At 52.0% G+C, this 13,315-nt stretch overlaps 1 protein-coding gene across 8 annotated transcripts in view; it reads left to right on the top strand.

Annotated features, from left to right (window-relative positions):
• Jakmip1 (janus kinase and microtubule interacting protein 1) overlaps positions 1-13,315 on the top strand; it is a 123,088-nt gene that overhangs the window by 107,477 nt on the left and 2,296 nt on the right. For 3 of the 8 annotated variants that reach the window (XM_052736082.1, XM_052736075.1, XM_052736076.1), the window contains 5 exons: positions 3,350-3,418; positions 4,749-4,838; positions 7,869-8,072; positions 9,068-9,133; positions 12,421-12,469. In XM_052736082.1, the coding sequence (XP_052592042.1) occupies positions 3,350-3,418; positions 4,749-4,838; positions 7,869-8,072; positions 9,068-9,133; positions 12,421-12,469 (478 nt within the window). Of the gene's footprint in view, positions 1-3,349; positions 3,419-4,748; positions 4,839-7,868; positions 8,073-9,067; positions 9,134-12,389; positions 12,470-13,315 lie in introns of all 8 variants that reach the window. The other 5 variants (XM_052736077.1, XM_052736079.1, XM_052736081.1 and 2 more) reach the window with 5 other exon arrangements.

The following is a 13,315-nucleotide window of genomic DNA, read 5'->3' as shown; positions in this document are numbered from 1 at the left end:
GTCCTAAACCCTAGAGAATGATGCTGGCTGCCTGGCTGCCAACCTCTCAATGCCCCAGGAGAGTAGGAGAAAGCAGGGGTTCCATAGCTGATATCTGTGGGTGGAACTCTGAGTGCACAAGAAGCAGCAGGCTGGCCTTCAGCTATGTTCTCCTCAGACTTGGCTCTGCCAAGACACCAATTGAGCCAATTGTCTGTGAACTGAAGTCAATCCAGTGTGGGTATTATCTGTTTATCTTCTTCCTGCTTGGGGAAAATGTTCAAGGCTAGGGGTTGGAGCTGGGTGGGAGCTCGGTCATGAGACCTCTGAGAACGCTGGCAGGACAGCTGGGTAACGGGTATGGTCTTCTCGACCGGGGACTTGGAGGTGCCCTGAGATGTGGATATCTTAGTACTAAAACAGGGATGGCTGAGTGCAGGGAGGGACCAGTGACTACAGAGAGGATGGTTTTCACAGCAGTGCCTTCAGTACGGATGTAAGAGAACTTGGTTAGGGATCCCAGGAATCCTTCCACACTCAACCTACTTTACTTAAAACAAAACAAATAGACCAACAAAAACCAACAGCTGTCACTCAGTACCCAGTGAGCCCCAGCCCAGCTCTCTCTTAGCAGCACTAAGGCCATTTCTTGGTGTGTAGGCGAAGTGTATGCCAGTGTGGTCAGGTGGTCCTATGTTCCTGTTATGGTCTCACATCAAGCAGCCCCTCTCCTCCTGCCCCCTGTGTGTGTCTTTCTCCTGTCCCCTCAGAAGCTTGCTCAAGCTCTGGGCTGCAGACAAGTCCCATCAGACTCACTCTGATCTGACTAACTGAGCACAAGGCTGACAGCCACATCATACTTAACCTTGGCCCAAATTTGAGCCCACAGAGAGGCTCAAATTTAAGATGTAAAGGGGCTGTGGCTCATCTATGGTTCTCAGTCAGGCATGCCTCTTCTCCCTCAAGTTCAAAACCCTTTGAAAAGTAGGTACAGAGCTCAGGAAGATGAAAAATACTTTAAAAACCAAAACAAACAAACACCCCACTATGGTATGTTTTCTCTGTAAGCCATGGGTCAGAGGATGAGGCTTAACTAGGCCTTCAGCCACCATTAAGCTTTCTGGATTGGCCCCAAATCAGTGTGGGGAGAGGGGAGAGTAGCCATCAGCTGCAGAGGGGCCCCAGGCCCTACACCTGATGATCCCTGGAATAGGATGCAGAGAGATGACTTTTGTTTGAATTGTATATGCTCATAGGACATCCAGTTTCTGGAGCATTCCCAGTGGCCATGCTCCCCTCCCTCCTGTCCAACCAGAGCAGTCTGCCTCCTGGGAGTACCCACCCCCAAGAGAGTGTGAGGTCTGACCTAGCCCTGGCGCCTACCTTGCTACTGTCCATGGTCCTGAAAGGGCACGTGCCGTTCAAGACCGGAAATTGCTCCTCCCCTTTCAAAAATTATTTCATGCTCACATCAGGCTATTAAAAGCACATTTTAGATTCCTCAAAGAAGCATTCATCCTTTTCTCAAGAAGCTACACAAGCAGTGTGAGGAGGAGCTGGCTTGGTATCTGTCTGCCGCTGGCCACACGGGGCTGCTCAGGGCCACGCTGACCTTGATATTGTGGGAGGAATCTCTGACCATGACATTCACACCTCCCTAACCCGTTCCACCCATATCCATGCCAGACTTCCTCCACCCCACAGATATTAATATGCCACCTACTCTGTGCCTGGCTCTGCTGGTTCCCACCTTTGGGTGGGGCTGATGGAAGTTGAAATGAGTGATGGGGTCACCATGTGAGCACCAGGATAAGATGACCCTGTGGCCTCAGGAAGCAGTATGGGCTTCCTGGAGGAGAAGAGAGAGCTAGCTTGAGACTGGTGAGCTGGGCAGATGTTAGCTTGGCAAAGGCCTGGGGCTGGTGCTGAGGTTAGAGCCACCGATGTCTGCACAGCATGCATGAAGGCCCTGAGGTGAAAGACGGCTCTTTCTGTCTGAGGAGCCAAGTGCATCTTCAGACAACTAAGGTGCAGGTGGCTTTTGTGAGGGGACAGGGAACTGTACAGTCCTGGCTGGCCTAGAACTCACTGTGTAGACAAAGTTGGCTTCAAAATCATAGCGATCCGCCTGCCTCTGCCTTCTGAGTGCCAGCATTAAAGATGTGCACCACCATACCTGACCAGGCTCAGGTTTTGGGGGGGGGGCAGCAGAGACTATGAAGTGACCACATGATCCTCAGTGGTGACTGTGTTGGCCTTGTCTGTGTCGTCAGGAGTAGAGGATGTGTGCTTGAGCAGGAACAGAAAAGCTCCACAAAGATGTGCAGGCAGGGTGGGTTTGGGGGCCCTGGTAGGGTCAGGCATGGACTAGGCACTGGGTGGGGCTCTGATCTGGGTGGCGATCATGGGGAGGGAGTGTGGTGGGTCTGAAAAATGGGAAAAGAGCATAAAACACAGCGTGGAGTGTCTGGACTGGGTGAGGCTCTTGAGGGCTGGGAATAAGAGTGAAGGCAGAGGCAGGACTCCAGAGCAGCAGCAGTTCAGGGTGGTGAAGTTGGACCTCAGAGCTGTGGCCAGAGGAGGAAGAAATCAGTGAGTCCTGGGAAGCTATGGGAACCTCAGTCTGGAAAGAGGCACGAGGTCACCAGGCCAGATTGCAGGGTGTCACAACTAGAAGGTCAAAGTCATCATTCATATTCAATGTCAAATCAGTGTAACCAGAATACACCTGGATGCCTTTGACACTCTTACCCATCCCCAAAGTTCACCTAGTGACAGGGACACACTGTGTACCAACATCTGCCCAGACCTAAGATGGGATATACTGTAGCCATCAGGTGTGTGTCTCATGTGGTCACTGGCATGTCTGAGGGTCCTCCTGGCTCTTGTCCACTTTCATACCCTTGTATCTCCACCCTACATGCATGTATCTAGCTCCTTCCCGCATCTTGCTCTCACAGCACACCTTGGGAGTATCACGGGAGTGGCTTCCCAGTCCTGCAAGCTGGGTAGTATACCTCCAGTCCACAGCTGTGTGACTTTGGACAAGAGACTTAACGCAGCCTTCATGTCTTCACCTGAAAAATAGAGTTGCTGCCTTCCCCTGGGATGGGCATGAGGGGGTCAGCAGGGGTCACATGGATGACACACAAGGCCTTCCAGCTCCTGCCCACCCATGCTCCTACTTAAACACAGCCCTGATGGTGCACACACAGCCACAGCCATGTACACACACAGCTCTGTGAATGTGCATCACTCCTCATATGAGCAAATACCTGTATAGGCTACAAGGCCTAGGTCCCCTGACCCCCACCACCCACCCCGTGCCCCTGCTCACTTGCCTACGTCTTCCTGTACTGCTGTTTTCTAGTGGCTGAAGCAGATAGAAGGAACAGAGGCTGCCCTCACCCAGAAGATGATGGACCTGGAGAAGGAGAAGGTAAAGATTCCAGCACCTGGGGCAGGGGGCAGAATGGAGAACTCAGGTGTTTGACTTTGGGGGAGGCTCAGCATCATTGTAGTTCTTCAGCCCTTGTGGGTCCTCTGAGACATCTCCATTCTCTTCCTTTCCTGCTCACCCAGTTCTCATCTGAACACTTATTTGTGACCTTGTGCCCAATCCTGGGCTCACAGGCCCTGGGTCACATGAGTGCAGCTTGAGAAGGTTAGAGACACAGCATGACATACAGGTGCTTATCTGGGGGCCTCGGCGGACACCCATACAGCTGGAATCTTTGCAGGACAGCTTGGGGACCTGAAGTTGGTGTTCTTTGATTGTATACAGGGTGTTTTTTTTGTTTTGTTTTGTTTTTTCAAGATAGGGTTTCTCTGGGCAGTTTTGGTGCCTGTCCTGGATCTCGCTCTGTAGACCAGGCTGGCCTCAAACTCACAGAGATCTGCCTGGCTCTGCCTCCCGAGTGCTAGGATTAAAGGCATGTGCCACCACCACCTGGCCGTATGCTGGGTACTTTAATGCAAACCTGGCTGGATTGCGGCCATGAGGAGTGTTATGCCCACGAGCAGCCCTACTTGGGCGAGACATTGTCCTCAACCCAGGGAGGTGAGCGAAGCCATTCTAGAAGACCTGGCTCTGGAGCCATCTAAGACCAGTTTGTATTCTGAGTTCACTTGAGAGCTCAGTAAAGCAGAGGGCTGTCACACAGAGCCAAAGCAGCACCTGGTGTCGGGAGAGTCCTAGACAGGCCTCGGAACCTGAGTTTCTAGTCACCCCTTTCATCAGTGGCATCATGGATGTGGCACAGGTCTCCTTGGCCTTCTGTTTCCTCATCTATAAAATGCAGGGGCTGCAATGTGAGTTCTGGCTCTAAGCCCTCATGGGTGTAGAATGGGAAATGCAGTCTACTCAGACGTGGCCTCTGGAGAGGGAACGAGAGGGCTTCAGGAGGGAGTGTTTAACAGTGAGATCCATGGGGCACAGCCTGGCAAAGGGGATGAGCTGCACCCGAGAAGTATAAAGACAGTCTTCGGAGGCCCCAGGCCACAGCACAGGGACTTGGGACTCCTGGGATGTGAGCTGTGATGTAGGCTGCATGTGAGGTCCCCTCCTTGTTACCAGATACCCGAGAAGAGATCAGGGTTCTCATGGACAGTCCGGGCAGGTCAGGGCAATGAGGGTTCTGCAGGGAGTTGACACAAGGCAGTGGAGGGCTCCCTATCCCCCAGCCCTGAGTCACTAGTGGGTAGATTCAGAGCCTCCCTGCTCTTGACTTGCTCTGGCCGGCCTCCTCACGGTGCTCCCTCTCTTCTAGGACTTGTTCAGCAAGCAGAAGGGCTACCTGGAGCAGGAACTGGACTACAGGAAGGAAGCCCTCGACCAGGCCTACCTGGTAGGACCAGAAGTGGGTTTGACACTTTGGCTTTCTCCTCTCAGCCTTAGAGGCTGCTTCCTGCAGGCAGCACAGCAGACCTCAGGGTACAATGCTGTGCCCTCCGCACCCATGGCTAGAATGACCAGCAAGCAGTCGGGTGGTCCAGATGAGCTGTGGTTTTTACATAGAGTCCGTGAACTTGAGGGTTTTTTTTTTTTCCAAACTAGTTTACTAAACTAGCAGTCATTTGAGCTAAATGAGAAAAGGCTTTTTATATATGCTTTTTGAATCATAAAGGTTTATCCTTAAAATTCCAAGGGGGGCTGGTGATGTAGCTCAGTCAGTCGAGTACTTGCCCTGGCCTCCATAAGGCCTGTTCAATCCCCAGTACAGCGTAAGCCAGACATGATGGCACCTGTCTGTAATCCCAGCACACAGGTGGAGGCAGGAGGATCAGAAGTTCAGAGTCATCCTCCACTATGTAGTGAATCCCAGACCTGCCTCAAAAAAAAAAAAGTCCAAAAGCAGATTTCCTCATAGGTAGGAAAAGGAGATGGTCCTAAAAGAACAGAGAGTGAGGCAGTGAGCGGTGGCCAGATGTGCCAGATGTGCCAGATGTGCCAGATGCGCCAGATGCACCAGAGCAAATGGGGAGAGTTTTAAAGTCCTGTGAAACACTGTGGGGTTCTCAAAAGAGTCTGGGCTTCCTGGGGTTTGAGGTTCAGGTTCAGATGACCTTACACTCAAAGCCCCAAGTCCCTGGCACTAAGAGCTGTTCTTCCTTGTGGGTGGGGGGGGGGTCTCAAGTGAGGTTGTGGACATTTCCAAGATGCCCCCGTGGTGGAGGGAGAGTCGGTGCTGCTCTGTGTAGGAGGCAGCTGGCGTCTTCTACAGAGCTCAAGCGAACCTTTGCCCAGATTGTAGTTAAGACATGCAGGGTGGGTAAGGAGACATGGAGGCAGAGGCTACCCACCTCACTGTGATAGCTCAGAGGCAACTCCTGCAGAAGTGGATCTTACAAGACTCGGCTGCGTTGGTGGCTTTTCGCATCACCGAGACTGAAAACCCGACCATTTTACAGGAAGGATTTCCCTTGGCTCCTAATTTCAAGGTGCTGAAACAAAACAGTTCATGTCATAGGGGCCAGGAAGCAGAGAAAAGGAGGCATAGGAAAGGGCCAAGGCAAGATATATCTGGAAGAACCTGCCCCTCGACACTTACTTCCTCCAGCCTGGTTCCACCTCCTCCCTGCCACCACCTCTCAGTAATGCCATCATATTAGGAGCCAGCCCATCCAGGGAATTATCCCATTGATGAGGTCAGACCCCCAGGACTGCGTCTCTGGCAATGCTGTCACAGACACCCAGAGATGGGATTCTCTGATCCCCTGGTGTTTCACAAGTCAAGTGGATGGCCAACACTCACCATCAAGCAGCATCTTCCCCTGTCACGCCTGTTTCTTATCACGTGATGTGGCTGACACCACCATGGAGGGCAATGAAGACATGCTCATCCGTGCTCTGGATCATCTGCCCGTTTCTTCATTTTCATTCCTCCTCAACCTCATCTGGCTTTGGTCTTTGTAAACAGCCATGAAGAGCACACCCCCGCTGTCCAGCACTGCCTTCCAAGCATGTTTAACAGCTCCGAAGGACACCCCTCAGGGAAGCTGCAAGAACTTAGTTGCCCCGTGGGGAGGTACCTTAGGTGGAAAGCTGAGGGTCCTGATTCTAAAGAACTGCCAGGGTCGCAGTGCACAGAAGGACAGCTGTGGTGCTGAGAGGGTGGAGGCCAGCCATTGCCAAGCACTGTGGCTCACCAGGGCCTCTCACAGAGCAGCCGGTGCCCGGTTGTCTTCTGAGGATCGTGTGCAGGCAAGCTTAGGACCTTGGGCAGGCTGGCTCTTGGAAAAGATCCCTGCCTTGACGATCCTGGTCCCTGTAGATGCTACACTCGTAGCATCTGAAAAGCGCACTAAGCTGAGAATGGGCAGCATGCACCCAGAGGGAATTCAGTCTTGTGAGATTCCAGACAGTTCTTATAAGGCACCAGATTCACTTTGAGCCTGGTCAGTAACTGCTCACCTCCTGTATCCAGGCTGGGGAAGGGAAGGCATTGGATGCATGCCTGTCTCCCTTAGTTATGGTGTGGAGTGAGAAGTGGGTGGGATAGGCCAGGCCCACAGTAGAAGCCAGGTTTGGAGGTGGGGGCCAGTCTGGAAGCTGGCCACCAGAGGGTCTCTGAGAAACTTGGTTGCTGAATGGAGAGGGGTGAGCCAGAAGTCACATAAGCTCCTGCGCCATGTGGAGCCCAGACAGAGGCCATATGGAATCCCACTGTCTGCCTTCTGCCTTGCACAGGGCCAAGGTGGCCCTGGGGGAGAAGGTGATAATGTCTATGGCTAAATCCTCATGACCCAACAGGGCTAGGAGCTGTCTGGAAGGTCAGAACAATGTTGCAGATGGTGGGGCTTGCAGAGCCTCCTCTGGGCTGCTCTGCCTCGTAGTGGGATGGGTTCCATCAGACAGCAACCAGAGGGACTTGTGATGTTTCTTAGCAAGGGGTGAAGGGCTTTGTGGAAGCAGGAGAGAGACAGTTTTCTCCTTTGCCCCTAGGCACCATGGTAAGGTAACTGTTGAGTCCCCAGCAGGGGATCTGATGTTACTTCCCCAAAAATTCAAACCCTGAACCAGAGGTTCTCAACCTGTGGGTCATGACCCCTTTGACAAACTTCTATCTCTAAAAATATTATGACTCACAACAGTAGAAAAATTGTAGTTATGAAGTAGAGATGAAAATAATTTTATGGCGGGGGTCACCACAGCATGAAGAACTGTATTAAAGGGTCACAGCACTAGGGAGGTTGAGAAGCACTGGTCAGTAAGCCTCACGGGGACAGCATGGGACGTTCCCTCTGGTCAAGTCACACACTTGCTGCTCTCCTGGACCCTGCATGCCGACGCTCCCTTCCTCGTGTGGACTCTAGCAACATCTGTCTCCCGATAATGACGATTGTCTACCTTTTTGTAACCTCAACTGTCTGTGGTTTGGGCCATGCAGAAAATCCAGGACCTGGAGGCCACCTTGTACAATGCACTGCAGCAGGAGCCAGGGAGAAGAGCCAGCGAGGCGCTGAGTGCCAGCCAGCGTGAGGACCTCCAGGCAGCTGTCGAGAAGGTACGCAGACAGCTCCTGCGTCAGAGCCGCGAGTTTGACAGCCAGATCCTGCGGGAGCGAATGGAGCTGCTTCAGCAGGCCCAGCAGGTACTGGCCCCCACAGTGTCCTTTCCCCGTCTTGTGCCTCCAGTATACCCTGGGCCCCTGATGACCCGCTGGCACTTGATGGACATCAGGTACCCTGTGAGTGAAGAGTTGCTGGCCGGGGAGGTTTTGTAGGCACAGCATCTTTTCTCATGGGTGCCTGTCACAGAGTGGAAGGCATTCCCTCCTTGGTGGCTGGGGAAACATGGGACACTTAGGTGCTGTATAGATAGCAAACTTGTTCTTTTCACTGGCTGAAATGTACACATAAAACAAAGGCATTTCTCCCACCTCCCTCCAACACTCCCTGTACTGCAGCCTGATGCACAGGGACCACGCTGGCTTAGCATCTCTCTGCTGCTGGGTGTGGCATGGCCAAGAGCTTGAGAATCAGTCTAGGAACTTGACGGGTTACTTCTTGGGGGACCTCAGCCTCTGTGGGGGTCACATGATGCTAAGCAGAGGAAAGAAGGTTCCAGAACCCCGATGACAGCCGAGGAAAGAGAAGCCTTAGAGATGAGCTACACAAAGCTTTGTTGGAAAGCATGCTCCCTACACTTCAGAGCCTCCAGCCACCTCATGGCATCCCCATGAGGTGTGTCCATGGGTACACAGCATGGCTGCCGCCAGCACTACTGCTCGGCCGTTCTCCTTTCCTGCAGCCCCCAGGCCCAGCTTCCTGGATGTTGGACATGTGAGTGATGAAGGCCACTCCAATCCGTTATATTTGTCCTGCTGGGAGCCTAGGTGCCCTGGCTCAGCTCTCATCATATGAGCACACACTGTCTGCACCAGACATGAACAGTTCATGGACTTCAGTTCATGGACTTCACAAAGAGGTGAAACCCATTCATCTATAATAAGTCAGAAGAGAGTGTTCCTCTGGGGGACTGGCTGTCTTGTGTGTCCATCCTTCACGACTTCTGTGCTGGACCACCATAAAAGACAAAGGTCAGGTTTGGGAGTCTTTTTCTGATGCATGACTTGATGTGTTTCAGAAAATCCGGGAGATGGAGGGCAAGCTGGAACTGCAGAGGCGCCAGCTGAAGGAGCTGGAGGAAAAGGTAGGTGGCTGGGAGTGCTGAGACCTCAGGGCTGAGATACATGCAGATATCTGCCGATTTCAGGCTTAAATCTCAGGCTTTCTGATCCTCCAAATCCCTCGAAGAAATCTAAGGTCCCCACAGGCTCTCAGGCAAAGATACTGCCTCCTCAGCGGCTGCCACACTGCAGCTGGGTTCCCCTTGCCCCGTGTGTGTGTGTGTGTGTGTGTGTGTGTGTGTGTGTGTGTGTGTGTGTGTGTGTACATGCATGTGAGTGCACGTTTGTGTGCATGTGTGTGTTCCACAACCCACCCCTCCAATCCCCCTGCTGGCACCTCACTAGGAAGCATGAGGTGACCTTAGAGAGAAAGGAATTATGTTAATCATGTGATATGGCTGTCATGCCTCAAAACCAGTCGTCACCCATCTCCCACGGATTCGTTCACTCTAGTGATGCTCCTATGCAGGAAGCCAGTGAGGGTGGCTTAGCCCATGGGTCCCCGTGTGCTTAGGACTAATTTAGGGTGATGTGATTAAGGCCAAGGTGGACAAGGACACTGACCTTTGGTCCCAGGAAGGAAGGTGTATTAGTTATTTTTTCCTCATTGCTGTGATCAGATACCCTATGAAAGCTTCTTAAAAAGGGAGGGGCTTATTCGGGCTCAGAGGTCAAGGGGATACAGCCCATCATGGCTGGGAAGGTGAGGCAGCTGGCTGTGTTCTGCCTGCAGTGAGGAAGCAAAGGGAAATAAAAGCCGGCGCTCAGGTTATTCTCTCCTCTGTGTGTGTGTGTGTGTGTGTGTGTGTGTGTGTGTGTGTGTGTGTGTGTGTGTGTGTGTGTGTATGTGTGTGTGTGTGTGTGTGTGTGTGTATGTGTGCGTGTATGTGTTTGTGTGTGTGTGTGTGTGTGTGTGTGTGTGTGTGTGTGTGAAGGCTAGTGTGCCTGAGAAGAAGACCCTATCTGGATCCTAAAGGGGGATATGTAGAAGCCCAGAAAGAAAAAGGCCACTTCTGGGCAGAAACATCCCAGGCCAGCTTGTGAGAAAGGAACTGGACTCTCAGGCACAAAACTGGGACAAGTCGCTGGAAGTCACTGGACGGCAGAGTCTGGGCTCTTCATAAGTGAGGGCAGCCTTCCTGGTGGTTGTCAAATAATACACATGGAGGAGGGGAGAGAGAAAGAACACCTCTCGAGACTGTGTGGGGCAGGCAGGTGTATTCTCTCCTTTTTCCCTGAGAAGGTGAGTCACAGGGAAATCACCAGTCTCAGTCTGAATGGAGTCCCCAGGTGCAAAGCTGGCTGTGTCTGCAGGGGGCGCCAGAGGTCTGGGTCTAGGCGGTGGCTGGGTTCTCCCACCAGTTCCCTGAGTCCCTTCTGGGGACCCTTTCTTTGTATGGCTGTCCTAGATCCTAGAGTCCCCATCTGGCAGGTGCCCAGCCCTCCTCATCCCTCTAGGGCTGTTGGGAAATCCCAAGGAGATTGTCAGGTTGAACCAACTGAGAACACTTTTTCTCCATGACTGGGCTCAGGACAACCTGAGATTCTGGGGCTGTAAATGGGAGGCTTCTTACTGCTCTGACATTGAGTCCCTTTTCCTTCCTGGATGATAGCAAGGAATCCATTAAAGGGAAGGGGGGGCAGTGAACTTCGCCTGCTTTTCCGTCCAGAGACACCGGGAGGGGCACAGCCGGATAGGACAACTGGTCCAAAAACGGCCACAGGGGCTGTTGCCAATTAACTGTTAAAAATGAGGGCTTGGAAGATGGCTCAGACGATAAAGCGCTTGCTTTGCGAATGTGAAGACCTGTGTTCGATCCCCATAATTCACATCAAAAAATAGCTGGGTGTGGTGGGTGCACAGTTATCAACCCAGTGCTGTGGAGGTGGAGACAGGCAGTCTTGGGACTGGCTGGTCCGATAGTTCGGCCTAACTGGTGAGTTCTAGGCCAGTGAGATATCCTGGCTCAAAAGACCGAAGAGGACAGTGCCTAAGGAATGAAACTTGAAGTTGTCCTCTGCCCTACACACGTGCATGCACACCTGCACACACGTGAGCCCACATGCCCACCGACACACGTACATATACACATACAATGTTGTCAAAACTCAGGCTGGTCAGGGACACTGGCTGTGCCTCCATGGGGAAGCACAGGGTTGTCGCTGGGATTGTTGTTCTGGTCTTTCGGACTTTCTCAGCTGATTTGAGGACTGTTCTGCCTCCACCTTCCCAGAAGGGTATGACACAGGTCAAGTATGCAGAGGGAGAGACTACCCTGACTGGTGGATTGCTGGCTGGCCACATGACTAGGGGTGTCCACTGGGCATAACTGTCACCTGTAGCTCCTCCCAGTCACCCCTGCCAGTGATCGTGGGACACTTTGGTCCCATCAACTGTGGCTGATGGGATCCCTCCTTCCAAGACCAGACTCTTACTCACAATCCATTGGGTGGTCTCACCAAACCCTCCTTCTCCTGAGCCTCAGTTCCCCCATGTAGAGAACAAGAAGAGCTCCAGGATTACAGAAGCCTCTCAGAGCCCTCGATCCTAGAGATTCCCACAGAAGAAAGTGGTAGCCATTAGTGGGGTTTTCACTTTCCTCTTCAAACAATGTCGGAAACTATGACCTTGTTTGGTGGGGGCTATTTTTTTTAATATTCTCAGATGACAGACAGATATGTTTCCTCTGAAGACTGGTGATTCTGTTTTGAATAGGGCAAGTTACGAGTAGATTAAGAAAAAAATATATTCTTTTGAACTAACTGATAAGACTTTTCTGTTTTTGAAAGGTTATTTTCACAGCAGTGTTTTTTTTCTAAAGTTGACTGGTAAAAGGGACACAGTGTTTTAAGTATTAACAAATCTCTTGGAATGGACGGTGTAGGGACTGTTGTCCAGTGTAGGAAGTTGTCCGCAGGCAGACCTGGCTGCCTCTCTTGTTGCTGCCCATCGTAACACATACTGGGGAAGCGCAGCTGTGACCTTGGGCGGGCCTTCCCTTATGTTGCCCTGGGCAACCTCACTTTTATTCCCCTAAAGTCTCTGTGCATGGCATAGATCTCACCTGGCAGCCTGGGTTGGTGGGACACCTGATAAATGGGCAAAGATAACCCACCAAGCGCATAAGGGAGCGAGCAGTCCGCTTCCCTCCGCTCTCTGCTGCCCCCTAGTGTCATAGTTCTTATAAGATACTGTCACTGAATTCCATACCACATCTCTCACATCTTTTTTTTTCTTTTCTTTTCTTTTCCTCATTTTCTTTTGGTCTTATGTTATAGTTTTTGTTCCTTTTTTTGTTTTTCTCACTAGCATTCATTCTGTGGCCTTGATGACTCCCATACGCCGAGAACTCGGGTGTGTATCCTTTGCTTTCCATTGGCTGATGCAAAGCTGATTGAGAGGGGAGGCTGACTCCTCCCTGGCTGTGCTGTGTCCTCTGGGAGATGAGGTGCCTGGAAGGCAACCTTTGTTCTGGAGTCTTCCACTTAGGCTCCTTGGGGGCTGTGTGGTCCTGGGTCCCTGGGGGTCTTGCTGTAGAGACACATGGTGGGGCTTATTAAGACAGACAGGCCCCATGGCATTCATCCACAGAGGAGTATATGACCAATTCCCAAAGCTTTCTCCAGCCTGGCTTAGTTCCTGCTCTGTTGCCATGTGTACGTCTCCTGTACGATCCAAAGCAAGTGGCCTTCCAGAGTCAAGGACTAGTAGGTTGACAAGCCAGTGGCTCATGAAGCCAGATTCTGATGTGACTGCACAGTGTCCAGGAGCCAGTAGTGCCCTGCTCCTCACCTCTGTATCTCAAGCTCAATGCCCAGTTATGATGTCCGACTATATTCAGAGACCCAAAGAATGAAGGCATCCTAGAATCTGGTCCTGCCCTGGCTTTTGGGCCTTGTTCCCAAGCACCTAGCTCTCAGCCTGAATTCCTACCTTGGGACCTCAGTTTCTCCACATTCTCCAAGTGCTGAGTGCTCATTCTTGGGCTGGTATCTGCCAGAACCTCTGAATTTTGGAGTCTTGACCTTGAAACCAACCTAGGCTGAAGGTCCTTGAACTCCAGGGTGCCTCTGAGGCCCACTAGATCCCTAGATGGTCCACCAAATATCCTTAGGGATGTCCCTGACTCTGACACTAGCCCACAAGGGATTAGGTTAGGTATCTTCTATCCCCCAGTGCCTGGGACATGGCCAGGCACAAAGTA

Source organism: Peromyscus californicus, unplaced genomic scaffold (assembly GCF_007827085.1).
Source record: "Peromyscus californicus insignis strain IS unplaced genomic scaffold, ASM782708v3 Scaffold_13__1_contigs__length_99412109, whole genome shotgun sequence".
Taxonomy (NCBI): Eukaryota; Metazoa; Chordata; class Mammalia; order Rodentia; family Cricetidae; genus Peromyscus; species Peromyscus californicus.
This window is presented reverse-complemented; position numbering and strand designations above follow the sequence as displayed.